Source organism: Sphaerulina musiva, assembly GCF_000320565.1.
Source record: "Sphaerulina musiva SO2202 unplaced genomic scaffold SEPMUscaffold_10, whole genome shotgun sequence".
Classification (NCBI taxonomy): domain Eukaryota; kingdom Fungi; phylum Ascomycota; class Dothideomycetes; order Mycosphaerellales; family Mycosphaerellaceae; genus Sphaerulina; species Sphaerulina musiva.
In genome coordinates this window covers 1,156,359-1,182,791 of record NW_016017392.1, presented here as the reverse complement: position 1 = coordinate 1,182,791, position 26,433 = coordinate 1,156,359, and the positions used below count along the sequence as shown (strand labels likewise).

The window sequence follows — 26,433 nt, the reverse complement described above, 5'->3', positions numbered from 1 at the left end:
CACGAATTTATTACATCAAAAGTGTCAGATGTATACCTGGTAGGTAGGTATATGAGGAGGGATGCGGGGATTCTTTTTGCAAAGCATAGGTGAATGGTTGGGCGGGCATTGGGCGGCGCTTTTCTTGTTGGTTGTGGTATATATCTGATGGGAATAGACCAGGCGAATGAATATGAGTGACGTTTTTGGTAGTGCTTTGGATTGCTCGTGTCATCGTTGACTGATTTGGCTATGTATCTTTTGTATGGGACGCGGATGTTATTTGTTGGTGAAGAGAGAAAAGTGCGTGAAAGAGTGACAGAGAGAGAGAGAGAGAGAGAGAGAGAGAGAGAGAGAGGGGGGGGGCAAAGGTGTCTCGTCTCGCCAAGAGATCGTAACTGATTTCTCAAAACCTGAGGCAACAACCGGTTATGCATGCATGTTACCTCCTAGCTACAGCAAGCTCACGCTCTTGCCAGCTTTATAGTTCTACCGTTCCCCATTGAAACCCAACACACACCACAACCACAACCACAACCACAACCACCACACCAATCCACCGCACCACCACCACCTCCGCATCAACCACCTCAACCCTCACCCCTCCCCAAAACCCAGAAAACAGACAAAAACAAAAAAATGATCTCCGACGCCTCCCTCTACTCCCTCGCCCTCCTCCTCGGCTCCGCAGCAATGCTCATGATCATCCTCTATCATTTTCTCGAAATCAACAGTGATGAGCATGATCACCATACGACCACCAGCAACACAAAAACAACTACAACGACAGCGACAACAAAACAAGGCTCATCGCCGCTGAGTACATTCGATAATTCCAAAGATGTTGTGGGAGGGGGGAATGTGGGGAGTTTGAAGGGGAGATAGATGGTTGGTATGGGGATATTGTCTTTTTTCTTTTGAGCTTGAGCTTGAGGTTGGGTTAGGGTAGGGTACGTGTGCTGGTGGGGATTGTGAGGAGAAGGAGACGAAGAAGAGGAGGAGGATATGTCATGGACAAAGTCGAGGCTTTCGTGGGAGGGGTCGGGAGAATGATGAGTGTGAGCTGTTTCTGTACGTATGGGGACATACAGCCCGACGAGCTGTTATCTTCAACAAGGACATGAGCTTGCCCGGTCTTCTACATCTACATGATGCGCAAGTGAGAAAGGCATGGATATGTATGCGCTCAGACTGGAGCACATGGCAAAGGGAAATTCAAGGCTACCTGAGATACCTATGGGATCAAGCGGCATGTCAAGAGAGGCTCATATTGCAAGACTAAAAGGTGGATTCACATTGATATCATGTCATACTGTACCAAAATATGATTTTCGCACGGCTTGTACCAATGCTCGTCCTGAGACATGCCATCTTCACTCGCTGCTGCTGCATCACACCGACCTTCTCTCGCACAACCGTCATGTCCGCTTTTTGTCAAATCTCCAAATCTTTTAGAATTCCGGCTCGCTGTCCTCAATGAAATCTTCAAAGTCCTCGTCATCGAGGAACCCACGTCTCCGTTTGGCGTTCGCCAACCTACTGCCTTCGAGACCCATAGTCACTCCCTCGTGACGTTTCTGGTCCTTGAGCTTCTTCAGTTCAGCTGCAGCTTCACGCTCATTCTTGTCCAGACCCGTAGACTGCAGCCCCAAGGCTTCTCGGCTCGTGAGACGTCGTTCAGCGCCACGCTTGAGGGCGGCTGGGGCCACAGCTGTCATGACTGTGCGGACCACATCATCCATGTCATCGTCAGCACCCCCCGCAGTCGCATCTGCTTTCTGCTTTGCAAGCTCCTGTGGCGTTAGTATGATTGGCGTGACACTTCTGCCTGAAGCGTCGCTCAGATAGGCAGCACTATCGTCGCGGATTTCTGTCACGCGAGCGTCAGTCTTTACTGGCTCGAAAATAAGATCACGAATGAAGTAGTGTGGTGTAAATCGTGGAGCAAAATAAAGTCGGAAGCATGATACATCGCGCAACGCTTGTGGGATATGGCAGCAAATTGCAGCACAGGAATTGTCTAGTCGTCTTATTCTTGCTCACCTGCCACACTGCCACCTCGTGGTCCATCGCCCAATTTCCACGCGATTGCCTGAATGTGTGCCTTGTTGACGTGCTTGAACCAGTGATCGAGTGTTTCGAAGCTGGTGACGCCTTCATCGCCTGGGCGGATGTTGTTGTTTGCGTCAATGTGATCGCCAGTGCCGCAGTCTCCCCAGCTGCATTCGTAGTCGCCTTCAGAGTTCGCCTCGCCGTGGAGCTTGAGAATATGCTTCTTCAGTTTTTCAAGATTGTCGAGCTCAGAGTTGCACCCTTTCCACTTGCACGGATAGACCTGGTAATGCGGCATGACGTTCTCAGAAGACTCTCGTACTCCGGTCGATTGCCTCAGTTTCGACGTTGTCTTCGGCCCAGCGACGCCGTACGGAGTCAGGCCTTGCGCTTCGCGAGAATGTACCGATTTCCGCCAGCCAACAGGTCGTCCCTTCTTCTTGATGGGATTGCCATTTTCGTCGAGTGGGCGGAAAGCGGCATACCCGGTTGGCGTGCCGGTAACGACAGGCGTGCTGGACGCACTTTTCGACATGCTGGAGGGCTTCTTCTGCCTGCGGACAATAGCTCTGGGAGTGTGAATTGAAGCAGCAGATTCACGACGAGCGACCGATGATCCACGTGAGGCGCGAGATCGTAAGTCAGATGTAAGTTTTGGATGTTCATTGGCAAGAATGTTTGGAGACGCGTCGCGAGCGGAGTCGCGGTCCGCTTTCGGCACTTGCCGAGGTAGACCATCCTGCTTTCGGTCGGAATTCCGAAGCTCACCTGGTCGTTCGGTTGTGCTAGATCTGAGTTTTGCGTGTGAGTCTGCATCACTCTCGTCGTCGACCTCTTCAGATTTCTTGGACTTCAACTTCGCCTCCTCATTCGGTTCTCCTGGATCGATGAGATCCCAGCGTATGGTTGCCAAATCGCTCTTGTTGCCAGCACCGTCAATCACACCTCCACGATCGCCTAGCAACTTTTGCATAATATTGAGATGACCATTGAGCGGGCGCATGTCGGGATGGCGATTTGTGGCCAGCAAGACGTCTCGGGCGATGGTTCTGCTATCGTATTTTGACTTGCGCGCAACACGATCCCGCATAATGGGTTCGACCAACATTTTGCCTCGAATCCGCTCTGCCTGCTTTTGCTCCTCAGATGGACCTTTTGGACGAATCTGGGGAGGATGTACCGGCGCAGGTGGCTGCATCTGAGGTCTATTCCACGTCTGTTGCGGAAACAGATCTCTTGCGGGCACGGCGTTTTGTGGAAACCCAGGCGATGGATGAGACTTCTGCGAGACGAACTGTTGATACGGAATGGGCTGCCGAAACCCGTCATTAGACGGTACTGGCTTGACACTGAATGGGGCAGCATTAGAAGGCAAAATGACTTTCTTTGGTGGCGGTTCGTCGTCCGAATCGTCATCTGCAGTCAAATCTATCAAGTCGCCAAAGCCACGCTTGCGAGCAGCTTCTTCCTTGTCCTTTGGTGGTGGAGGGGGTAGTTCTGGAGGCTTCTCTTCTGGCTTGAGCGCTGGTGGCTGGGAGCCTGAAGGTCGTGGGTGATCGTCGATGATCATGGGGTCCGCATGGTAGAGGGTTGGATCTTGAGTCGCCGACTGTGATGTGAATCCGGTACTGATAGTTCCGGAGACAGACCCCGGGAAAACGCCACCCCCCGTGTTGATCGAGTTCAACCCTTTTGCTGCATCCGTAGGCGATGTGAAGGAAGGTGTAGAATATGAGACTATGCTTGAAGATCCCCTATCTTCCGGAGGCAAAAACCGTCCACGTGGTCGGCCTCTCTTCCTTGGTGGCGCTGATGCAGGCGTGCCAGCTCCATTAAAAAGAGTTTCGGTGCCATTGGCAGCTGTTACTGGTGCAGCATTTGCGCCGCTTTTTACACCACTTTGGCTACCTCGCAAGTCGTCGGGCACAGCCTTCAGTAGCTGCTTGGCCAGAGCAGATCGTTCAAAACGAATGCCGTTCTTCTCGACAGCTTCGCACAATTGAACGTACGAAGGATTGGTATCAAGGATCTTAATGACCTGTTCGGTACTAATTGTCTTGCCACTGTCAACATTTTCCGGCAATGTAGTAAGCCACCTGGCCGCAGCTTCAGCTAGACTGCCTTTCTTGTGCGGTGGCCATAAGGAACTAGCCCCTTGTGACGAAGTCGAGAGCGGTGCCTGCGCGTTCTTTGTAGGTAATGCAATATTTGGTCGGCTAATTGGGACTGTTGGCTGCGCAGGAGGAGGGACGGTAGGTGGAGCAAGAGTCGGCGCCGTGGCGGCAGCTTTATCCTGGTTCTTGGTCAATTTCGGCGCCGGAGGCTGTAGTCCTGTCTGTACCGGTTGCGCAGGCGGCGCAGTGCCAGGCGGCGCTTGAGCGGCATGCTGCTTACGCTCTTCTTCCCACAACTTGGCAAGCATGGCTGGGTTCTTCTGATTGAACTCGCGCATCTTCTTAAACATTGCGCGCATCTCTGCTTCCTCATCGTTGGCCGGCGGTCCTGACATGTTGCCCATCATTGCAGCCATGGATTCCATGCTTCCGCCACCACCACCACCACCACCACCACCACCACCGCCGCCACTACTCCCTGCGGCCATCTGCTGCAGAGCAGTCGCAGCAGTTTTACTCTGTTTCTCTTCGTTTGCCTTCCGCCTAGCCTCTTTCTTCCGCTCCGCTGTGGCCTTCTTCTTCGCTTCCGCCTCTCTTGCCTTGCGTGCATCTTCTTCGGCCTTACGAGCCTCCGCCTCTATTCTCTCTTCCTCCGCTTTTCGCGCATCCTCTTCGGCTTGTCTCGCATCTTCCTCGGCCTTTCTAGCTGCCTGCTCGGCTTCAACCTTTCGCCGCCTCTCTGCCTCTATCCGGGCAGCCTTTTCGCGCTCAGCGCGTATATCGTAAACCTGAGACGGATCGACAGTGGTGGGCATTGGCTCGACCGACACGCTCTGTTGACGTTGTTGCTGCATGTTTTGAGCTGCTACTCGTGGTGATGGCTGCATCTGGTTCGAAGTCTGCGAGGGCTGCTTGCTGTGACCAGGGTGTTGCTGATGCTGCTGATGCTGCTGAGCTTGCATCGCGTGTAGAGGACTAGCATACCGTGGCGGCGGTTGCTGAGTCTGCTGGGATGGAGGCTGGTAACTGCTCTTGTATCCTGCACTGTTAGGGGCATTTTTATAAGAACGACTACCACTTCCACTTCCACTACTTGGCGCGGCCGGCGTTGTCGACGCAGTCTGATAGTTCTGGGAGGCAGCGAATGAGTTGGAACTGGAGTGCGACTGGTCTGGCAGACTCGATCGACCAAAGGTGCTACCAGAGGACTGAGTAGCATAGATTGGCGACTGGTTCGCTGTAGTCCGACTGGTCGCGGAACTGTACGTATTCGATGCGTAATTTGGAGTTCCCCATGTCGAGTTGGATGTGTCGTATGCGACGTTGCTGCGAGAGGTGTTACTCGCCGCTGGCTGCGAGTACGTGTGGCTACTGAGGGAGCTCAGACCGGCAGCTGCTGTATCTGTATTTGCGCTCGACTGCGCCTGCTGTCCCGTAGTCGCATATTGGTTGTCATAGCCAGAGCCATAGTTGTGCGTGTATGAGTTGCTCTGATATGCCGAGTTCTGGCTCGCGTATTGATTGTTGTTCGCGTTGGCGTAGGTGTATCCGGACGGCTGATTCGACTGGCTCCCAACAGGATCATAGAAGTTGTTGGCAGGATAAGGTGCCATTCTATCCTGCCTCCTCTACTGCGCGTATCGTGTGTCGGGCGGCGCGTGGGTGTGCAGGCTGTTCGTGGTGAAGTTTGGTAGACGATCACACAATCCAGTGTTCGCAGCAGTCCAAGAAATCCCTATCCGCCGGCGCCCTTCCCATGCTCATACACCTTCTGCAACGTGGATAGTCGCATTTGTGTCTACGACCTCTTACCACCATGTCGATGCGGTCGCATACATGTACCTCTCGCTCAGTAGTCGCAGCAGCTCGGGACGGGATGACGGGATGTCGGGATCGGGAGCGGCCGAACGCCAAGATCTCAGCTCCACACGTCCATTTTGAAATTTGGTGCTCTGTCTTCCTCTTGCAGCAGAGATTGTCTATTCTCGCCATCACCCAACGACAATACACCAGGTCATCTCACCTACCGCCACCATGACCAAGATCAACAGCAATCTGCACTCCAGCAGGAGCAAGAGCCGCAAGGCTCACTTCCAGGCTCCCTCCAGTGTGCGCCGGGTCATCATGTCCGCGCCATTGAGCAAAGGTATTTATACCTGTCAATAGCATATCTCCGGTTCAGGAGCATTGCTGACAGGAATTGAATCGTAGAACTCCGCGAGAAGCACAACGTTCGTGCCATTCCTATCACCAAGGGCGACGAGGTCATCATCAAGCGCGGATCCAACAAGGGTCGTGAGGGCAAGGTCACTTCGGTGTACCGCCTCAAGTATGTGATTCACATCGAGCGTGTCCAGCGCGAAAAGTCCAACGGCCAGGCTGTGCCTCTCGGCATCGCACCAAGCAAGGTCGAGATTACCAAGCTCAAGCTCGACAAGGACAGGGAGAAGATCATTGAGCGCATTGCCGCTGGCCGTGTTGCCAACGAGAAGAAGCGCAAGGCTTAGATATTTCACCGCTCGAGATCTGGTCAGAAAAAGGTTACGCATTGGTGGAAACGGTCATGAATGAGTTCAACGATACCACAAAAGTGAGGATATTGCCAGGCTGGCTTCACTTCGCATTAGGAATGGTCAGATGCATGGCGGACTGTGCAGTTGCATGGAATCGACTATCGGCAATCGAAAGCGCTTCATACACACCGGTAAAAAAACCACTGTTCGACCTCCACGCGCCGTGCCCAGAACGGTGTGCTGGTTTTTGCACCTCTTTTCTCTTCGTCTCGCTTTTCTCTACCACCGCTATGATTATCAACTTCACCGCCTCATTCACTGGCAGAATTGAAGCTAAACACATGGCGAAAAGCAAAACCTCCTGCCACAGAACACTGCTCGACTACCCTCTGGGAGATGGTGCTTTGAAGGTGGGGAACATATTTCTCATGACACTTTGTAGTTTACTGATATTTGACGCGCCTTGTGGAGTCCATCTATGTTCGACCATTTTACTTTGCAAGCTCCATTGCCCCGGTTTATCCTGCATGAACAGGCTGTGACGGAAGTCAAGTAACTAGGCGTTCTCGTTGACGCTTTGGCGTGTCACGCGCCTGTGGCAGCGCAGCGACAGACTAGGAAGAGAGATTTCAACAAATTTGGACGTGAAGACAATCGGGTTCGGCTGAGACTTGTGTGTGTGAAGTCATCTCTTCGCCCCGCGCATGTCCGACCGACTTCCTGCGAAGATTTTCTCTGGCAGTCTCTCTCGTCCAGCAACTCGTCGAGTTACCCTAATTGAAGGAGACGAAAGTCGGCTTTCGATTACCTGATCATTTATTGCTTATGAGGCAATCTTTGCGGCACCTAGATACTACCTGGCATTGGATTCGATGATTCACGCTGGGCGCAACAGCACAAACACCCAATAAAATCATCTCCGAAATGCATACTCTTGACAGGAGCTGATGGTTAGCATTGTTGCGAAATCCAAAGTCGCGATGTTTCCAATGCTCGGAATCTGCAATGCGCCTTACATATCCGACGAGGCGTGCTTGGTCGAGCCGACGATTGCGGAGCCAGTGATTGATTGAGGACATGTGCCGTTGCGCACTTTGCTGGACAGCGGAAGTCGGCATACGCGTAGAAGAGGTGACACTTGCTTCTACAGACAAGCTATCAAACAGCCCGGAGGCTTTGTTGCTGGCCTCTCAAGATCGTTCTGGATGCAATGACTACGACGAGGTTGCAGATGGAGTTCCTTCCACTCGAACGGAATTGCCAAGAGTCGTGAGAGAAACCTTTGTCACAAACTTGTGTCGAACTGGAGTCTGCCATATTCACTGCTGACTAGATGACGATCAAGGTGTGGGAGCTTTGTCCAGAGTATCGTCTGCACTACCGGTTCATGCGCGGCTGCGCCAACAGATCAAGATCAAATGCACTTGGCCTTTTGCCGGATCCGTTGGTATCTTGAGGGTGCTTAGACTGCGGATCATTTTACCGGGACTAAGATGCCTCTGTGCTGTGCATCTACTCATATGGGATCGTCGCGAAAAACCCGCCCCCCCCGTGAGAGTCGAATATTCCTTGGTCCTCGCAATGGCAACACTTGCACACGCTCTCGATGGCCTGGTCGCTCGTGATACTACGGGTCACTGCCGCGGCGGGCGAGTCCTTCTAGGTGCTCCAAGTCTTGGTCATGGATACGCAACGAAACTGTTCGCGCAGTACTACTCCCCCTCCGACAAAAGAAAACTGCCTTAAACGAGACGGCGAAAGAGAGAAAAAAGGTCAAAAGAGACTCGAAACAAAAAGCGAGCTGCAGCATCGCACGTGGCTGCCACGCAACCCCCAAGCCGTAGTGCTGAGTGCTGTTACCTGGTACTTCCTACATTTCTCGGTTCTCACACCATCTTCGGACATGGCTACTCCAGAGGGTGCCACACGGCACGGATAGGTTCCTATCTTCTGCTCGATACCCGAGAATAAGAGCGGCGGTGTTACATGCATCTCACGCGTGGGCTCACATTATTCGCTAAGGTACACTGTAGGATCTCACAAGGATCTGCCGTGACGACAAATAAGAAACTCCGACGCCGCGTGGTGGTAAGGTGAGGAGGTACATAAGGTCTCGGCCCATGTATTTTCTTTTATTTTATTTTCTGTTGTTTGTTATCCGGCAAGATTTGTAAGAAATGGGGTTTTCTTTCCGTCTTTCAGAGATAAGGAAAATCCAGCTTATACTTGGCGTGCATGAGATGACATGCATGCACTGAAGATCTCCTGTCTGTCCCATCGACATCCCTTGCCCTTTCTCCACGCGAGCCTATCTCTGCCCTGTGATTGGCTGACGATGTTCTCTTCAGCCTTCAGGATTTCATCCATCTCCGGCTGCAGATTATTTGTTACCCACGACTCCCACGAGGGCGACATTGTATCAAATAAGAAGTTTTTAGTGCATTTATTTTGTTGTGGTAGGTAGGATAAAACCTTTTTTGGGGGGTGTGTGACCCACGATGGCAAGATACCTAGATATACTTTGATCTTTTATCGCCTGCCACTGACTGCATATGCATACACCTAGCCAGGGTGCTTACTTACTAGTTCCTAGCTAGTCGCTAACACTTCTACCTCTTTCACTTCCTCCTTGGACTGTCTTCTTCTTCTTCTTCTTCTTTTCTCTTTTCGAAACTTGTTCGTTGTCGCGGCCGGAAAGAGTCTTGGTCACTGGGGGGCGAAGAGAGACATGTCTTCTGAACATTTCTCGTCGTCGGAGAAGGAGAATGAGCAGGAGAAGAAGAGGGCGTTGTGGAATACTGGGGACGATAATCCTGATACGGAAGCTGGACATGTGGCCGTGGAAGTGAACGTGTTACTCGACAAGAATGGCTTCAAATTATTTCCCACACCCGTGCAAAACGATGGATTGGATCCTCTCAACTGGTCTTCATTTCAAAAACATGTCATTCTTTCCATCGTGATGGCATTGTAAGTTCGTTCTTCTCCTTCTCCAAATCCTCTCTCCCTCTTTAACCAAAAAAAACTGACCTTCCCCTTCTTCTTCTCCTTCAAAAAAAGATACTTCATGTTCACCTACATCACAACCACCACCGTCCCCGCCTTCGTCTCCCTCCAAACCCAATTCTCCGCCTCTCTCGAACAAATCAACTGGACCCTCGCCATCCCCGCCCTCGGCCTCGCCGTCGGACCTCTCCTCTGGTCCAGTCCAGCAGACATCATCGGCCGCCGCCCCATCATGATCCTGGGCACTCTAATTTCCATCGCGGCCACAATCGGCGCCGCCAAAGCCTCAACCTACAGCAACTACATGTGTGCGCGATTTTTCCAAGGCTTGGGAGTCTCACCGGCTGCGACAGTGGGGTTAGCGATTATCAATGATATTTTTTTCGAACATGAAAGGGGTCAGAAAGTTGGATTGTGGGTTTTGGCGATTGATTTGGGACTGTTGTTTGGACCGTTGATTGGGGGGTTTATGTATCTGGTTTCTTCTGAGTGGATTCAGTGGCTTACGGCGATTCTTTTGGGCGCGATTTTGCTTGCGGAAGTCTTGTTTATGCCGGAGACGTTGTATCCGAGAGATTGGATGTTGTCGCGGCAAGTTGCTGCGGGAGGAGGAGGAGGAACGAAAGTTGGAATGGTCGATGCTGTTGGTGCGGAGGAGGAGGAGAAGGAGAAGAAGAAGCAAATGACGACGGGAACCATATCTCGTGAAGGAGGAGGAGGAGGAGGAGATGTGAAGCGGACAAAAGGTCTACCATATATCAACGTGGTACCTCTCCCCGGGATGAAGCATCCCAAAGTCTGGGACACATTGATTCGATTTGGCAAGACGTTCAAATTCGCCGTGGTGCCGATTGCAATTTTCACCTATTGCTTCGGTTGGTACTGGTGGGTATTATCAGTCATTACCCTGATTCCCGTCGCATATGCAACCTACTCTCCCCAAATTCAAGGGTACGTCTTTCCCCCCCTTTTCTTTTTCACATTCCACTTTTGGCAGTGCAAAAGGAGAAAGAAAAAAAAAGGCACAACCAAAAACGCTAACAGCAACATCTCTGACAACAAAGACTCTTCTTCATCGGCCTCATCGTGGGCACGCTCATTTCCGAAATCTTCTTTTCAGGTCGCTTGAGCGATTGGCTAGTAGTCAAACTCGCAGCAGCAGCAGCAGCGAAACAATGCGACTCGACGACGACGACGACGACGAACAACAACAAGACCCCCGAGATGCGAATTTGGTTATTGTATCCTGCAGCGGTTCTGACATCCGTAGGATTAATCGTGTGGGGAATTTCGATTGATCGGAATTATCATTGGATTGTAGGCCAAGTGGCTTTTGCATTATGTGAGTAAACAACACCTTGAACCTCCTAAAAGAATTCTTCATCTCCATCTTCATCTCACCAGCCCCATTTTTGTCGAAACTTGCACAAAAAAAAGAAAACTGACCTTTTTTTTCTTTCCTCTCCTCCCCAGTCGGAGCCGGAATCCAAATGGGCAACTCCGCCGTAGCCGCCTACGTCCTCGACTGCTATCCCTACCAAAGCATGTCCGTAATCGTCTTCTACGCAGTCCTCCTCAACCTGTCAGCGTTTATCGATCCATTCTTCATTGTGCCGTGGTTGGATGCCGTGGGTTACACGTGGACTATGGCAGGACATGCGATGATTACGAGTTTTTTTTGTATTCCGACGTTTGCGATGTTGCAGACGTTTGGAGGGGAGTTGAGGAGGTGGAGTGGTGAGCCGGGTTGGGTGAATCCGGAGTTTGATGGGGAGGTTGGGGTTGGGGTTGTTGGACGGGGGGAAGGGGGAGGTTAGGTAGTGGTTTGGTTCCCCCTGTGGGGGTTGGTTGATGGATATTGTATAGATGTATATATACATACTCTTTTTTTCTCTCCCTCTCTCTCTCTCTCCCTCTCTCCCCAAAGCAAGAGTAAACCCCTAAAAAGCAACAGCAGCCAAACTATCCAAATAACTTCCCGCCGCCCTCGCCCGATGTTCCGGCCACCTCACAATCGTATCCCGCATAACATCCACGCCCCAAATAAACTGTTGAAAAGTCGTATCCGCCCACAAATCCGGATTTTCTCCACCTTTCCCATTCCCATTCCCGGCCCGTTGAATCTGTTCATCCCGTTCCCTCTGCGCCGCTCCATCAGGTAAATGCAAAGCCTTCCGTGTCGAAGCCGCCGAACCCTGTACAGCCTCCGCTCTCGCCTTCCGCACAGATTCAAACGCTGCGAGAGCCAGCGGGATATCGGTGCTGCTTTTTGCGAGAACGCATTGCAGCACGCCGGCGTCTTCGATGGCTTGGGCGGCGCCTTGCGCGACGTAGGGGAGCATGGGGTGGCTGGCGTCGCCGATTAAAACGACTTTGTTTTCGATCCAGGACGGGAGGGGAGTGTGCGAATTCAGAGTCCATTCCATGACGTCGCCGTCGGGGACGTAGGAGAGGAGGTTTTGGACTTCGGGGGTCCAGGCTTTGTAGAAATCTAACATTTCTTTTTTGTCGCCTTTGCGCGTCCAGGACTCTTCGGCGGCGTCTTGGTCTGGAGTCTTTTGGGGATGGAGGAGTACCATCTTTGAGAAATTGTGAGCAAGCTTTGTTTTTCTGATCACACGGACGGCTGTGTTCGATTTTTCACTCTCACTTACATTGTAGACGGTGTTGTTCTTGACTGGATATGCCATGATGTGACCGCCTGGTCCCATCCACCTCATACCTGTTCCTGATTGCAGCAGTTGCAAAGCATATTCATCGTGTTCCAGCTTGTCCTTTGGTATCATGATCCGATACGCGGCGTCCCCAGTAGGTGTCGCATGGTCCTTGTGGTTGTGGTGCTCAGCGATCTGGGCTCTAATGTGCGACTTGATGCCATCAGCAGCCACGATCAAATCGCCTTGCAGCCATTCGCCGCTCTTCAATTGCACTTTTCCAGCAAATTCATCGTCGACTTTGATGACTTTGTGATTAGTGAGAATTTCGGCACCCGAGGCTTTGGCCGCTTCCAACAAGACTCTTTGTAAATCACCCCTGTGAATTGCGCCCAACGGAGCACCGTACTTTTCTGCAATGGCGGGCATGAGAGGCGCGGTGCCCAATTCACTATTGTCTTGCCATCGGCGAAGGGAATTGTTCTTCATGAAACTGCAGTACTTGACAATCTCTGGAAGGATACCGAAGCGGCCGAGGATACGCATATTGTTGGGTGCCATCTGGATCCCGGCTCCCACTTCTGCAATCTCCTGGACCTGCTCCAGAACGCGGACTTTGTGTCCCGACTGTCGAAGCCCTGGTGATATATATCGTCAGTAAGTCGCTGAGAGTTGGTCATGAGGAGAGAAATTCACCAATGGCAGTGGCAAGACCTGCTATGCCAGCTCCGACAATCAGCACATCCAGCTTCTTCTCTGGTGTCGCTTCCAGCTTCCACGTTTCTTTGTAGTACTCCATGTTTCTTTTGTTGCACTGCGTTTCAAGGACGGGAAGTCAATTGCTGAGTATAAATGGTGTATTTCCGTGAACCGATAGATACTTTATATTTGTTTGTCCTATACAGCGAGAGGTTGGGATCGAGTTGACGCATCTCGATAAAATCTTCTGCTCTTATTACGCAGTATTCCGTTACTCTTTCAACGAATGGACGTCTCCGGAGCACGCGGATGTCTTGTGGCTGTACTTGAGTGGTTCTGTTGTCGTCATGATGCTGCGAAAACGGCTTTGAGTTAAGGCGGGTGCTCCATGCCGCCTAAGACTAGATAATTATCCGTTGCACCGTAGGAGCTGGAGGTAGGACATATTTCCAAACCTCCTGTCCAGAGCCTGCCATGAGACGGCAATGGGTTTTTTCTGTGCAATCATTTAGGACACAAGTTCACGCTTGCTAGGACTCTGATATAAGCTGTCGAAGTACGGAGAGAGAGGGTAATGTCGCAGCTGATAGACCAACATCAAAGGCGCCGCACTCATAAGTGGAACACAGGTGTAGTCTGAAGTTTAAGAATGCATACCTTATAGCAATGATAGCATACCGGATAGACTATGCGGTAGATAGGTATAGAAGACTACCTACGTCCCTAGGGGGAGAGTGAAAAACCGAGCATGCTTAGTCATTCCATACCATCTCATAACTCAGAAGATCGTCTTTCACTTTCCGGGGAAACCATAGGTATGCTTTTACTATATAGCAAATCCCAGATGATTCTTCTCGTGCCTCCTCTACCGCGCAAGATATCAACAATCTGGCCGATGAGAATCTCCCTCACGCAATACCCCGCCAAACCATCCACGCCTCAGCAACTTCAGGAAAACCTTCCTCTCCCAACTTCCTCTGCATACGTGCCCTCCAATCCGACGTATCTCCCTCAGGCAAATCCATGCTGCTGCACATACGGAATTTGGTCCGAATCCAATGTCTCGGGAAAAAGCCCGCACACTCCCAATCAATTACGCCCACCACGACTTGATCCGCCACAAAATCCACAATGATGTTCCCTGGGCCCAAGTCGCAATGGTAGAATTGGAAAGGTAAAGAACAATCCATCCCTTCTACTTCCCGACAATTTTTCAGAAACGTCTCTGGTCGGAAATCGAATTCGTACTTGGGAGGTGTACCCGAAGGACTCCGTGGCGAATTGTCAGCTAACCATTGTTCGGGAACGTGGTTTCCATCAATGCCAGTAATCTGTTCAGCGTGCGTTGCGGCAAGTTCTTTACAAATGCTGACAACGCCATCAACGCACTGATCTCGACAAGTTTCAGACATGTATGGCCACGCTTTGGAGAGTGTCTGTCCAGGGATTTTGGATACGACGAGGTAGTATCGTTCATTCCATTCGCCGTGGTAAAGGACTTTTGGGAGGGTGAAACTGAGATTCATTTGGTGGAGTGCCTCTAAAGTCACATGTTCTCGTGTGGTGTCGGGCGATAAAGGGATGAGAACTTTTAAGAATGCGTCGCCCATCTCCCACACAGCGTGCGAATCCCCGACATCGTAGACTAGCGGAATAGGCGGGATGGGAGAAAGTGATTCCAGTGTTGGTGGTTTTGCCTTATTATCGATTTTTTAGTTGTATTCGAGGCAGCGGGAACGGCGACTTACGTCGGACAGGACGAAAAACCCGCCGTGGCCATCTTTCCAGGAGGTACAGTCTGGTGGTTGAACGGATTGACGATATAGGAAAAGGTGGTCTGCAATCGTCCACAGATTGACAGCGACTTCTTTCAGTGATTCTCTCACGGGATCGATGGAGTCTAGAAGCATGTTGAGAATTGAACCTTTTCAAACGTTACGCTGGAAAGATTGTGTAAAAGCAACAATATGGTTGTCGGGACAACCGCCCACAAAAACTATTTGCGGCACGGCTGCGGCGTCGACAAAGATATTGTAAGGTACTCACTCCACCAGTCAACGGAAGAGCACCAGCTTAGTCTTTTTGAGAACTTGCGGATATCATTGGACCTCCGTCACTGTGCTAAGCGCCGAAAACAGTTTCTGCCATACGCCTCATCCAGAAAGCCGATGGAGAGAGTTCTTGGCCGATACAACGCTCAAATCAACCAGTGCTGTGAGCATCTCCTACATAGCCAGAAGAGTATGCAGTACGTAGTCCCGTAAGGAGCATGATAAAAGCTGTCTTGGTGTGCCTTTCCACAGGGTACCCCGATCTCTGCTATGAATCTTCCGTATTTTGCAATGGATCAAGTCATCATTTCTGCCCTTTTCCCCCTTTTCTCAACTAGGTGTCGTTCTCATCGTCCGCTGTCGTTGAAATCTTGGGTTAATTTTTGTCACATTGAAGACAACTCCATATATTTCAGACATGGCGACGTAGGAAAGGGATAGATGAAGAGCTTCATCATGTTGAGACATCAAGAATGGCTTGAAGCTGTTATCTGCAGCTGAGAAAGTCCAAATGGAAGCAGGAAAAAGTGAGATACTAGTACGGTTATCAAAATTCAAATTTTCGTACTGCATTCCAATGCATCGGCGCACAGCCTATAGATGTACTGCCACTCGCTTGGTCATGTACTTGTCAATTCCCCAAAGTCCGAAGCAGCTCAAAATTGCGAGAACACCAAATGGGATGCTAACGTAGAAAAGCAGCTGAAAGCACTCCGAGTACATCGCCTGGCCCGCGGTAACAATCGATGCCAGCTCTTCGGGTGTGTTGATTTGTGGGAACAGTGGGAGATAATGACTCAGTGGTCCTGCAGTCATGGTGGTGACTAGCTTGGTGATGCCGGGAATGTCTGGAAGACCCTCGGGAGTGACAAAACCGGCCAGGACTGCAGGCAAGCCGACGAAACCAGCTGCTTTTGCTTTGACTTGTTGTCGGAAGATGTTGTAGAACATGGACTTGCCAATGACTTGTCCCATCATGCGAATGACGAGTGACAACGCCACAGACGTGCCAATTAGATCATCTGGACTGATGACGGAGAAGACCACTTGAGATGGCAAAAGTACGGCGCCCACACCGATGAGTCCCAGAATCATCGGCGCCCAGACAGTGTTGATGTTGTTGGGGTCGTAGAGCGACATGCAAGAGATGCCGCAAACTTGCATGATGCAGAAGAACAGCAGCACCCACTGAATGTGTCTCTTGAACACTGTGATCAGGATTGCGGAAATGATTGCGCCGCCGGCAATACAGAAGCCCAAAGGTAGGAGGTTGACGCCAGCCTCCATGAAAGAAGAGCCGTAGACGGAATAAGTCATGATGGTCCAGAAGACTGTCAGAGGAATGTAATTGACGCCAGAGGTGAAGCAGAGCATAGAAACCGAGAAGAAGTGTCGCTTGCTCTGAATGAGCCTGGCGGGGAACATTGGGTATGGTGCCACGAACTTTTCGTAGAGGACGAAAAGGATGAAGGTGAAGATGCCAAAGACGAGCATGCAGATGACCTGTGGCGAGTCCCAGGTGTAGTCACCGCCTCCCCAGTTGATTCCAATCAGGAAAAGGACAACGCTGAGGATAGACAGCGCGCTGCCACCGTAGTCGATACGCTTGAGCAACTGCATGGTGCTCACTCCTTCGAGCATCGCTGGACGTGGAGGAGGCTTGTACCAGATCTGAAGTACTACTAGGGAGAGGAAAGACCAGGTGCCCAGCAGTACAAAAATGTACCTCCAGTTGTGCTCTGCAATGAGCTGACCATAGAGCGAAGATGGTGCGAATGGCATGAATCCCATGACAATGTATCCGATTGTGGCACCACGCTTCGAAACCGGTACCAGCTCAGAAGCTGCTGCAACGACGGTCAAGATCTGAATACCAATGGCTGCGCCTGCCATGGTGGCACCAACTAGGAAGCATCCAAAGTTGGGCGCAGCGCCCTGCAGAATGAATGCCACGATGGCGAGAACGAGACTGGTCTGGATACATCCTTTACGGCCCATCAGATCCGATAGAGAGCCGACGAAGGGTGCCACGGCTCCTGTTGCAATGTATGGAGCGACCAGGATCCAGACGACTTGCTCAATGGCCCCTAGGTCAAAGGCGATGACAGTGAAGCATGTTGCAAAGAAGAGGGGAGTAACCTCTGCTACGACGAATGCCATGGCCAGTCCCAACATCGTCATGAAGAAGGCAAAGGTGAGCTAGCAGAGAGATCAGCACGTCGACCATACGTTCGATGATTGATGTAGGGTACCTTGTTCTCCCCTTCATCGTGTGAGATGCCAGCATTGCTCACAGCATCACTATGGCTGTCCACTGGCTCGAGCTTCTCGACATCTTGACGTTTTTCTTGATCCATGTCGGCGGTGATGGTTGAGGGGAGGGTTGGAGAGATGCGATTGAGGAGGCAACGCTCGCATGGCTATAGCAGTCTTTTTATTCACAATGGCCAAGCTCCTCGGTGTATCTAGGTGCCAAGATGGTTCGTCTCCAGGTGATTGATTGTGTGGCGATGGTGTGCAGCGCGCGGAGTCGCAAAGCAGCCAAGATGGGGAGAAAATATGGGTGGCTGTGGAGGCGTACCTTGATCGTCTAGATCTGCTGTACCCCACGGGATGTGGCGGCTTGGCGCGATGCCGTCGACGAGTCATCGTTCAGCGGAGTGCAGTCCTATATCATCCTCGTTCCCCTCGAGCTACATCTGTAGTTTTATAGTTCTCTTGGGTAGTCTGGGTACTGTACCTCTTGATTACCAGGAGGGGCTGTGTCTATGGTCTAGATGCTGCTGCCGCATGACCTACCGCCGCGGAGAACAGTTTGGTGAAGATGCTGCACTACATGTATGCTTTCAGGTATATGCAACGAATGGTCTAGTGCGGACCGCTTGTATAGCATCACTTGTGATGAGTTCCTTATCAGATCCTACTATACTCAATTCTCATGTGTAGAGCTTATAGTACAATAATCACCTGGCTGGGTGTTGCGCAAGCAAGTCGCGCCCATCAAGACTCATGAGGTATCGTCCAATCTTGCGCAAAGGTGTAGATCATAGGCCTCGGCTGGCGCTAACCACCAAGATGTGCCAAGTAGAAAGGAATCCTTTCGCTCTTCTTGTTTGTTCCTGAAGTATATTCAGTGCTCCGTGCCCAGTCACCACATGGGACCGAGAACCTGGAAACCAACCATCACATGCTGCGCTAAGTACATGCACTTGTGCCATGGAGAAGTCTGGGGTTAGGCTACAGGTAGGTAGCGACCGATTGCCTCCCGATCCTTCAAGCAAGGCATCGAACGGTGTAATATACACCATCAAGCTGTTAAGGTTCAAGGACTCGACCTTCGAGTTGCCACGCCCACAAGAAAATAGAGAATATACTCATGCCGAAAGGCTTTCTGATCGTGTTGTTGGCAGCATGGCAGAGCTGACAAGCCCACGCGAGTAGAGATCGATCTCGACTCTATGCACCTGATGTTCCACCTACTTGTAGACTGGCTTGCTCGCGCTACCTCCGTAGTATCTTGAACTCATCATTGGAAGTAAGCTCATATGGCTAAGGCTAGGCCTCTGATGAGATGTAGTATCATGGTCCACATCTTGCAGTGGACCAAGCAACAGACTTTGTTTGACTTCTTATATCAGCTCCAGCATGACAGGCTGTTTCGTACGTAGGCATTGCCAGGGCTTGACACGCGAAAGACAAGATATCATTCACAGCTAAGCTGGAGCACGTGAGGCGAGCAATCCCCTGCGTGCTGGTTATGTCTCACCGCTCCGCATTAAGATTGTCCGGCGTATTGTGATTTTGTTCACAGGGCATCGCAATGGAGTTCTTTCCTGCACATGCTCAAATGCGATTGTTTATTCTTCTCCGGTCCACGGTTCGTTCGACGTATAGTGTTGCTGCTGAGTGGCTTCATGCGGTTGTCACCCAGATACCGTTGCCGCGCGGGGAAACAAACGCGTGTTGACCTGGGCGAGTTGCAATGAGATCAGATGCGCTCTATAAGTTGCGGTTCGAGATCTCCTATTTGCCGTGCTACCATGCCCACGAGCTTCGTGACTCGGCGGCCCTGGTAGTGGAATCATGTCATTAGCATGACGAATATCGTCACCATGCCGTGAAGGTGGCCGCGCAGTGCGGATGGGACAATGCCAAGCCCTTTTTAGATGGCAAAGGGTATGCTCGCCACCGTGCCAGCTACTACCAAGACATAGCCATTGCAAATGACATTACTGAGATGCCGAGTAAGATCCATTATAGGCAATGACCTGGCATGTGTTGTTGTTGCAACAGCTTCGAGGCCAAAAAGAAGCAAGACGTATTGTTGGGGCAAAATCAGTGACCCTGCAAACTGCAAAAGCAGACACCATGGTTCGAACCCCAGCGTGGAAAAGTCCAAAAAAGTTGTTTATACTCGTGGAGTGTGTGTGTACCGTATGAACCAACACACTGTGATTATGTGTCACAATGTATTGATCCAATGCTGCCATTCGCGCTCCACCGGTAGAATGGAGGCGATATGCGTGTGATGAATAAGAGATATGTTGATACGTACCTGCTACGCACCCAGAGGGTACTGGCCACGAAGGCTGCATCTGTGTGCTCATTGGTTGGGAGAGCAGGAACTTTAAACCCATATATAGGCTGCTTAATAGCGAGGTCAGTCTCCGGCAATTCTAGTTGACAGGGTGCTATTTCTCGACTCGTTACAACGAAGAAGCCGCTCTTCGTCCTTGATCACGTTGACGGGCTCCTTGTGTGAGGGAGTCCTTTGTTAAGTGTGCAGCACCTCGCGGGTCGAGGACGGTGACTAAGAGGGGGCTGGTGCGCGGAAGGCATGCGCTCGAGTGACTCGTGAAACGCTTGTCAACACCTATTGCCTCTTCATTCAGCAACATCACCCAACAATAGACTTGAGATACTACACCAAGAGTCGTCACCACTGCAGACGCGGCCCCGGCAGCTATACGTAGTGACGACTCTCCCCTGGACGGACAAGAAGGTGCGGCTGGAGGGCTTCTAGGACGGGTCAGGATGAGCGTCGACCGCCAACACCACAGACCCGCAAAGAGACGGCCTACAGCGTGAGTTCCGTGGCTGACAGGTCTTCCTCAACGGTGATCCTTGCGCCAGGTCGACAATCGAGCTTGTCGCAGCTGTACCCTCTTTCCCAAGAGAGGTGAAGCACCGCGGCTGCAGTACCAGTCAGCACAGACGCTGGTTGTGAAAGAGCCTATGCACCAATGGCTTCTGAGGGGCCTCGTCTCCGTCCTACGATCATGGGCACATCAGGATTCGACAGTAGCAGCAGCGCGCTCCTCTGCAGCGCCTTCAAGAACGTCAGACGCTTCGCCAGACGCCGCCACAAAGCAATCAGAGCTGCCAGCGCTTCTCCAATAGCCTTGTCATGCGAGTACTGCATGAGACAAGCGCCGCCGCCATAACAGCGGCCTCGTTGGTACGTCTTCTTGCCGCTGGACCAAGCACCGTCTTCAGTGCTGAAGTTCGCCCATCGAGACGACCACCTCGATCCGACCAACATGTGCGCATCAGACTCCAAAACGACGGCAACGACGATATCAACGTCGTCTCGGACCCATCCGCCCAGAACGCCATACACCTTGTCAGACGCCTTGTCGCAGTCGCGAGCACTTTCCTCCTCGCTAGATCGCCAGGATAAAGTATATTGCGAGCTGCAATCGCACCGAAAAAGGCGTTCCGCGTGACTTGCGGTCCTCCTGAGTCAGTCTGTCTGAAGACCTCACTCTGCCATTGGTTCGGTAGGGGCGGGGGCGATATGCACAAAGACCAACAGCAACCTGTTCGTCCCATTTCCCCGTACCGTCAGGGCACATCTGTCTCGCCGGTCTTCACCGCAACATCATCTTTGCCCGCCTGTGCCAGTTCGAGACTGTCAAGCTAAAGCTAGAGCGAGAGCGAGAGCAGAGGAGGACTCTTCAACCAGGCAGTAGTATACAGCAGCTCTTCATAGCATAGACCGACCGGGCTGGCGCAGCCATTGCAACAGGAACAACCCAGCAAAGCACATCTATCGATCGTGCTGCTCTTCCATATCTCGCTCGCCTGACCACATTCCTCGCGCAAGAGATATCCCATCTTGTCCATTTTACAGGCGCGCCCGACCTCCGACTGCATCCGGAGTCACAAGGAACGCTGAACCGTCACACATTCTCGTCGTTCTGGGTGGGCTGGCCTCCCGCACCGCTGGACACGTGCATGGAGGCGGTGGGAGACCATCGTTGCTTGCTATATCGAGTGCATCGGTCTGACTCTAGTACGGAGGCATGAGTCCAGCTGAGATGGGTCCCAGGCGAGGGAAGCTAGTAGCTGGAAGGGAGGCTCATGACCACATTCATATTGCAGCTCAAAGAGAAGCACAGTATGCTAACATTCAAGAGATACATCTCAACGTCTGGTTAGCAAAGCAAGAGAGGTCGAAGGGCAGTTGGCAGGGTACCTCCTAGGGTGGAGACGAGACTTCCTCGGGAAAATCGTCTTGGCGTGGCTGGTGTTCTTCCACCTCATCTTCAACTTTCAAGGCCTCCTTGTTCCTGACACTTGTCGCTCTTTGTCACCTCCAAGTCTAACAACTGTACATCAAGCTCAGATTGCAGCCGGACCCCTGGTACACAAGGGATCTTAAGCCATCGGAAGAAGGGATGAGCACAATGATCCAGCGAGGACGACGAAACCATGCTGGCAACATTGTTTGACCAAGCATATGCCACCTGAGAGGGGTGGGAACCACCTGAGAGGGATGGGAACCACCTGGATGCCACACCATCCTTGCGACTGCCATGATTCTCTCGTTCGATAAAGATCATCGCCTCTCTAGATCGGCGCTTTTCGCCGTTTTCCTTCGAAGCTCATATTCGGCCAAACCCGGGGGCACCAAAGTCTCGGCATCGCCATTGCCAGATCTGCGATCGCAGGTCTCACTTCACTTGTATCATATACAGTCGTTCGCGCAGTTGCTTGTATTGATGATCCAATTCCGGACGATTGGAAGCATCCCTAGGAAAGATTGCTCGCATATCAATTCTGGTCTATCTCCGGTCCCTCGATGCTATGCTTAATCTCTGGTATGACCTCTACTGGTATGGCGCGACGATGACTGTATGAAATCACCGTTTCAGTGGCGCCGCTCATACGTCCTTACACAATTGGCTGGAACTCCTCGAGGCATTACCGAAAAACTTCTGTGGCCTACCTCTGCGCGAGCGGCAGCTTCGTCCAGGCGTCATTGCTCGTTGAGGGCCATTTGTGTTGGAAGTTTAACACTGCAGCTTTGTGCGAGTGTCGAAAATGCGCTGGGGCTTTTGTCCTGGCGTCCATAAATTGCCCACTGCTCCAAGTTTATTCGGGATTCTTTCCCGATATTTGAGGAACCTCGGCGCGCTGAGTTTGTGGAAGAGGCAGTGCCTTTGGCGTGGTTTGGCTGTGCCGAAAAGCGGCGATACTCACTGACCAATGACGCATCTACTGCATGTTCCTTTTTGTGCACCGGTGCATATCTCAAGGCTGTCGAGGAAGTGATTGTTACAATGTGAGGTCGCGAGCGAAGCCGAGCGTAGTACGAGTCCACCATCTTCATCCAAGCCTCGTATGTTCGCGCTGGTTCTCTGATGGCGGCCATAAGCGGCTGGCTACGGGACGAGCGAATCCACATCAACTCATCACTTGATGCTATCAATTTCTGCGTTTTGAGGAAATAGTTGGCTTGTCAACACAAGATCGGGATTTCTGACAATGTACGTTTCATGCTATCTGCACGAGCTACGTACTACATAGCTCGCCACACTCATGCTACATCATGGCATTCTCATGCCTTCGAAGAACCGTCGCATACTCGGCGACTTCTTGAATCACAGCAGTCTTCCTTCCGGTGGCAGACCTGTAAAATGAGCCTTTCATCGTTCTACATGGACCTTGACGCCGTGGATTCAGCGTCCTCTCATGTTCGTGCTCATGGCAAGCAATGCTCCATTACGGCAGAAGTATAGTGGTGCTCCACCTATTGGTCCGATCAAGCTCAACGATCGCCGCGTCGAACTTCTGCTTCATGTCGACCCACTTCGGATCATCGGGTGCCATCTTCTCGATCACAGTCTTCCAATGGGTTACACTTGGAATCTTCCTGCTTGAATTACGCTCAGAGTACTGGGTGGCCATAGTCTGCTCTGGCACAAAGGCGTTACGAGCTTTGATGGTCTCAATGTCCTTGACCGCCTCGTTCCAAACATCGGCCTTTCTCTGGGGCGTATTGAGTTGAGATTCGTACTCTTTAGAGTACACCATGCGGAGGGCGATCTTCAGCTCCTCGCTCGACTGCCAGGCCACATTCTTCGCCGGTCCAATCGACCGGGATGGCATATCATTTGATGATGATGCGACTGCTGTCTTCCTCGTGGATGATGTTGTGATTCCACGCCTGGTTGCCATTTCATTGGCCTCAACCTCTCCCTCCTCCTCCCCTGTTTCTCCAAAAGTGTTGACGCTGGTGGCAGCCCCAGAAAAGTCACTTCCTCTGCCTTGTCGATTTGCTTCGGCCAGAATCTGCTTGCCCTTCGTCGAAGGCTCAGGAATTCTGCCTGACCTACGAGCCACCGTGCTGTTCTCTGGCCGGGTCTTCTTCCGGGTCCTTGTGCTGCTTGGAGCCTCGTCGTCGTGGTCGGAGGACTTGGTATTGGAACCCTGGCCCCGCTTGTTGAGATGAGGTTGGTCTGGGAAGACGTCTCCTTCCCCAAACTGCACTGTCCTCTTGTACTCTTCCGACGCTGGATCTGGCGGCGCACCTAAGTATTCGAGGCCGACCGACGACGCACCTCTCGCTGATGCTATGCCAGCCTGGTCTGGGAACACGTCCGCTTCGCCGAATTGCACCGTGTCTGCATACTCGTTCGAGTTTGGATCTGGTGGTACCCCTAGACCGAGGCTTGGGGAGGACGAATCTCTTGTCATGATCATACGACCCTCGTCGTCGCGGTCGTGGTGGTTGTCAATGTCCATAGTCGGGGTGTGGTTGCGGGTCTTGCGAATCGATGTGCGGTCAGAAGTTCATGAAGGGCACGAAGCAAGTCAGTGCCTGACCCTGAGAACGCCTTCGCGCGCTCCAGCTGTTGCTCGGGTATACCCGATCTGCCTGTCAGGTTCCTGGCAACAAGAAGTGGAAGGAGCCAGCACGATGAATCTAGTGAACATAACATCACATGGCATGAGTACAGCTCCGCGGGATCATTTTGAAAATGCCTAGCTATATCTAGCACTTTGCACTACGGCTACGGAAAGACAACTGATCGAGAGAAACCGCTTTCCCAGGCTCTACGAGGCAACAATGCCTGCTCAGCGACGTCTCTTATCCAGCAGTTCTCGATTCTCCCTATTTCATGCTACAGCACTTGATCCTCTCTCTCACGGAGTCCACCCATTGGTGCTGTCCAAACTGGTGACAGCGTCATTGATTCTCTGTAGCATAGTCGTATATCGGATATCCGATCTCGCTATGGCCATAATATCTTTCCACTCGTCGACACCCGCCTCGCCAGCTCGCTGGGTCCTCTCGGAAAATTGGCTTTTCAGTCTTGCGCTAGGCACAGGATTGACGGCCGTCAGCTGTACGCTTTTGTTTTGGAACACATACTCGCCGCGGAATATCTCGTTCCATACATCTGCTCTGCGCTTCCATGAAGCGAGGTTCGGGCTGCTTTCCGCCATCACCCACATGCATAGCTTATAGTCGAAATCTTTGCCCCACGCTATTTGAGGCACTGATGACATTGATGTAAGGCGCCGAGCTGTACGTGAAGACGGTGATCCTGCTGATGCCGGTGTGGCTGGCGATGATCCTACTGTAGGGCGCCGAGGTGGACGTGAAGACGGTGATCCTGCTGATGCCGGTGTGGCTGGCGATGATGCTACTGCAAGGCGTCGAGGTGGACGTGAAGATGGTGATCCTGCTGATGGCGGTGTGGCTGGCGATGACACTGGAAGTGAAGACGGCACCGCCGCTTTTGGTCCTGCCGGTGCCGCTGTGGCTGGCGATGATGCTACTGCAAGGCGTCGAGGTGGACGTGAAGACGGCGATCCTGCTGGTGCCGCTGTGGCTGGCGATGATGCTACTGTAGGGCGGCGAGGTGGACGTGAAGACGGCGATCCTGCTGATGCCGGTGTGGCTGGCGACGATGCTACTGCAAGGCGTCGAGGTGGACGTGAAGACGGCGATCCTGCTGATGCCGGTGTGACTGGCGATGACACTGGAAGTGAAGACGGCACCGCCGCTTTTGGTCCTGCTGGTACCGCTGTGGCTGGCGATAACACTACTATAAGGCGCCGAGCTGGAGATGAAGACGGCACCACTGCTTGAGACGCATCCGACGACTGAGTTTGAGGATGTACTAGTCTGGTCGAACGTCGCGTAGCTGCCCTGTTGTTGAAACTGTTCTCGTCCTCAGTTTCTGGCGCATCATCATCATCGGCTGTCCCTTCGTTCTCATCTGCGGATAGGCTGTCAGGCAGTCCCTCGTGAATAGAGCTTCGCCTGCTTCGGCTATCTTCAGTCGGTGGTAACATGGATTCCTCGTCGTCGTCTGAGTCCTTGTCATCGTTGTCGACGTTCCTCTCTTGCATGACGTGCAAGGGCTTGGAGATTCTCTTTGATTTGCGACGTCCACTGGTCCCACCTTCACCCGGTATGATATTCTCCGGTGCAACATCACATAAATTGGCTACTCTGCCTAGGGTCTTGTCACCTTGGCCGAGAGCGCTACTCCCCGATGCCTGACCTCGATTTGTACCTCTCGACGGCGCTGCCACGTTACGATCTTCGGCCGCCCGATATTTCAGGACTACACGTCCCCGAGATGCTAGACGAGAAGGTATTTTCGTGTCGTCTTCGTTTGATTCGGTTTCGTCATGGTAGGAGTCGTCATCGTCAATTCCAGCGTGCGCGGTGTCGTCTCCTTCTGTTTGACTTTCCTCACGGTAAGACTCGTCACCGTCTGTTCCATCGTGCACGATATTGACTTTCCGCCTGGTTTTCCGCCCTGAGCGACTTTTCGCTCCCTCTGCCGATTTTTCAAGCGGTGTTAACCACACCAAAGGGTCAGTCCATCCCGGAGCAGTGAAGTCCTCTGGTTGTTCGGCACTGACGTTCACCCCCCAACCAGCACTAATCGTGGCAGATCCTGGCATAAAGCCCCGTTGGATGTCCAATTTTTCGTCGACTCCAGGAGACAGTATTGGAATGGCTTTCTTCCGCCCCATCGTGTCAAATGTTCGAAAGCAAGCTACCGACCCGCTTGCAGAGCGCTTGATGTGGTTGTCGATGCAGGTTCTACTTCAAGAG

At 52.0% G+C, this 26,433-nt stretch overlaps 12 protein-coding genes across 12 annotated transcripts; 4 read left to right on the top strand and 8 right to left on the bottom strand.

The window, feature by feature from the left end:
• Positions 1 to 550: 550 nt before the first annotated feature.
• SEPMUDRAFT_151569 (uncharacterized protein) lies at positions 551 to 5,950 on the bottom strand. Its single transcript, XM_016906898.1, has one exon. It carries the CDS (start codon positions 5,756 to 5,758, stop codon positions 2,009 to 2,011), a length of 3,750 nt encoding a protein of 1,249 aa, XP_016757727.1. The 5' UTR covers positions 5,759 to 5,950; the 3' UTR covers positions 551 to 2,008.
• Positions 5,951 to 6,129: 179 nt separating this feature from the next.
• On the top strand, positions 6,130 to 7,079 carry SEPMUDRAFT_151567 (60S ribosomal protein L126). Its single transcript, XM_016906897.1, has 2 exons — positions 6,130 to 6,291; positions 6,357 to 7,079. The coding sequence occupies exons 1-2, from the start codon at positions 6,180 to 6,182 to the stop codon at positions 6,650 to 6,652; spliced, it is 408 nt and encodes a 135-aa protein (XP_016757726.1). The 5' UTR covers positions 6,130 to 6,179; the 3' UTR covers positions 6,653 to 7,079.
• Positions 7,080 to 7,207: 128 nt separating this feature from the next.
• Positions 7,208 to 8,493, top strand: SEPMUDRAFT_128231 (uncharacterized protein). The gene has a single exon (XM_016902202.1). The coding sequence runs from the start codon at positions 8,240 to 8,242 to the stop codon at positions 8,402 to 8,404; it is 165 nt and encodes a 54-aa protein (XP_016757724.1). The 5' UTR covers positions 7,208 to 8,239; the 3' UTR covers positions 8,405 to 8,493.
• Positions 7,208 to 8,493, top strand: SEPMUDRAFT_151565 (uncharacterized protein). The gene is made up of 2 exons (XM_016906896.1): positions 7,208 to 7,927; positions 8,004 to 8,493. Exons 1-2 carry the CDS (start codon positions 7,736 to 7,738, stop codon positions 8,112 to 8,114), a joined length of 303 nt encoding a protein of 100 aa, XP_016757725.1. The 5' UTR covers positions 7,208 to 7,735; the 3' UTR covers positions 8,115 to 8,493.
• An 828-nt stretch (positions 8,494 to 9,321) lies between these two features.
• On the top strand, positions 9,322 to 11,556 carry SEPMUDRAFT_151564 (MFS general substrate transporter). Its single transcript, XM_016906895.1, has 4 exons — positions 9,322 to 9,628; positions 9,719 to 10,615; positions 10,729 to 11,006; positions 11,138 to 11,556. The coding sequence occupies exons 1-4, from the start codon at positions 9,387 to 9,389 to the stop codon at positions 11,479 to 11,481; spliced, it is 1,761 nt and encodes a 586-aa protein (XP_016757723.1). The 5' UTR covers positions 9,322 to 9,386; the 3' UTR covers positions 11,482 to 11,556.
• A 456-nt stretch (positions 11,557 to 12,012) lies between these two features.
• Positions 12,013 to 13,216, bottom strand: SEPMUDRAFT_151563 (FAD/NAD(P)-binding domain-containing protein; the record flags this gene model as incomplete). The annotated part of the gene is made up of 3 exons (XM_016906894.1): positions 13,015 to 13,216; positions 12,319 to 12,956; positions 12,013 to 12,243 (listed from the first exon to the last, which is right to left on the bottom strand). Coding segments are annotated over exons 1-3 (972 nt in total), but the record flags the coding sequence as incomplete, so codon positions are not given.
• A 556-nt stretch (positions 13,217 to 13,772) lies between these two features.
• SEPMUDRAFT_166257 (kinase-like protein) lies at positions 13,773 to 14,927 on the bottom strand (the record flags this gene model as incomplete). Its single annotated transcript, XM_016908215.1, has 2 exons — positions 13,773 to 14,714; positions 14,766 to 14,927. The coding sequence occupies 2 exons, from the start codon at positions 14,925 to 14,927 to the stop codon at positions 13,926 to 13,928; spliced, it is 951 nt and encodes a 316-aa protein (XP_016757721.1). The 3' UTR covers positions 13,773 to 13,925.
• A 735-nt stretch (positions 14,928 to 15,662) lies between these two features.
• SEPMUDRAFT_166256 (MFS general substrate transporter) lies at positions 15,663 to 17,431 on the bottom strand (the record flags this gene model as incomplete). The annotated part of the gene is made up of 2 exons (XM_016908214.1): positions 17,321 to 17,431; positions 15,663 to 17,267 (listed from the first exon to the last, which is right to left on the bottom strand). Exons 1-2 carry the CDS (start codon positions 17,423 to 17,425, stop codon positions 15,663 to 15,665), a joined length of 1,710 nt encoding a protein of 569 aa, XP_016757720.1. The 5' UTR covers positions 17,426 to 17,431.
• Positions 17,432 to 20,103: 2,672 nt separating this feature from the next.
• On the bottom strand, positions 20,104 to 20,662 carry SEPMUDRAFT_151562 (uncharacterized protein). The gene has a single exon (XM_016906893.1). The coding sequence runs from the start codon at positions 20,608 to 20,610 to the stop codon at positions 20,302 to 20,304; it is 309 nt and encodes a 102-aa protein (XP_016757719.1). The 5' UTR covers positions 20,611 to 20,662; the 3' UTR covers positions 20,104 to 20,301.
• Positions 20,663 to 21,722: 1,060 nt separating this feature from the next.
• On the bottom strand, positions 21,723 to 23,206 carry SEPMUDRAFT_151561 (uncharacterized protein). The gene has a single exon (XM_016906892.1). The coding sequence runs from the start codon at positions 22,756 to 22,758 to the stop codon at positions 22,330 to 22,332; it is 429 nt and encodes a 142-aa protein (XP_016757718.1). The 5' UTR covers positions 22,759 to 23,206; the 3' UTR covers positions 21,723 to 22,329.
• Positions 23,076 to 24,098, bottom strand: SEPMUDRAFT_111053 (uncharacterized protein; the record flags this gene model as incomplete). The annotated part of the gene is made up of 1 exon (XM_016900894.1): positions 23,076 to 24,098. One exon carries the CDS (start codon positions 24,096 to 24,098, stop codon positions 23,076 to 23,078), a length of 1,023 nt encoding a protein of 340 aa, XP_016757717.1.
• On the bottom strand, positions 23,618 to 26,380 carry SEPMUDRAFT_135954 (uncharacterized protein). Its single transcript, XM_016902744.1, has 3 exons — positions 25,526 to 26,380; positions 24,939 to 25,466; positions 23,618 to 24,856 (listed from the first exon to the last, which is right to left on the bottom strand). Exons 1-3 carry the CDS (start codon positions 26,349 to 26,351, stop codon positions 24,501 to 24,503), a joined length of 1,710 nt encoding a protein of 569 aa, XP_016757716.1. The 5' UTR covers positions 26,352 to 26,380; the 3' UTR covers positions 23,618 to 24,500.
• Between the last annotated feature and the right edge of the window lie 53 nt (positions 26,381 to 26,433).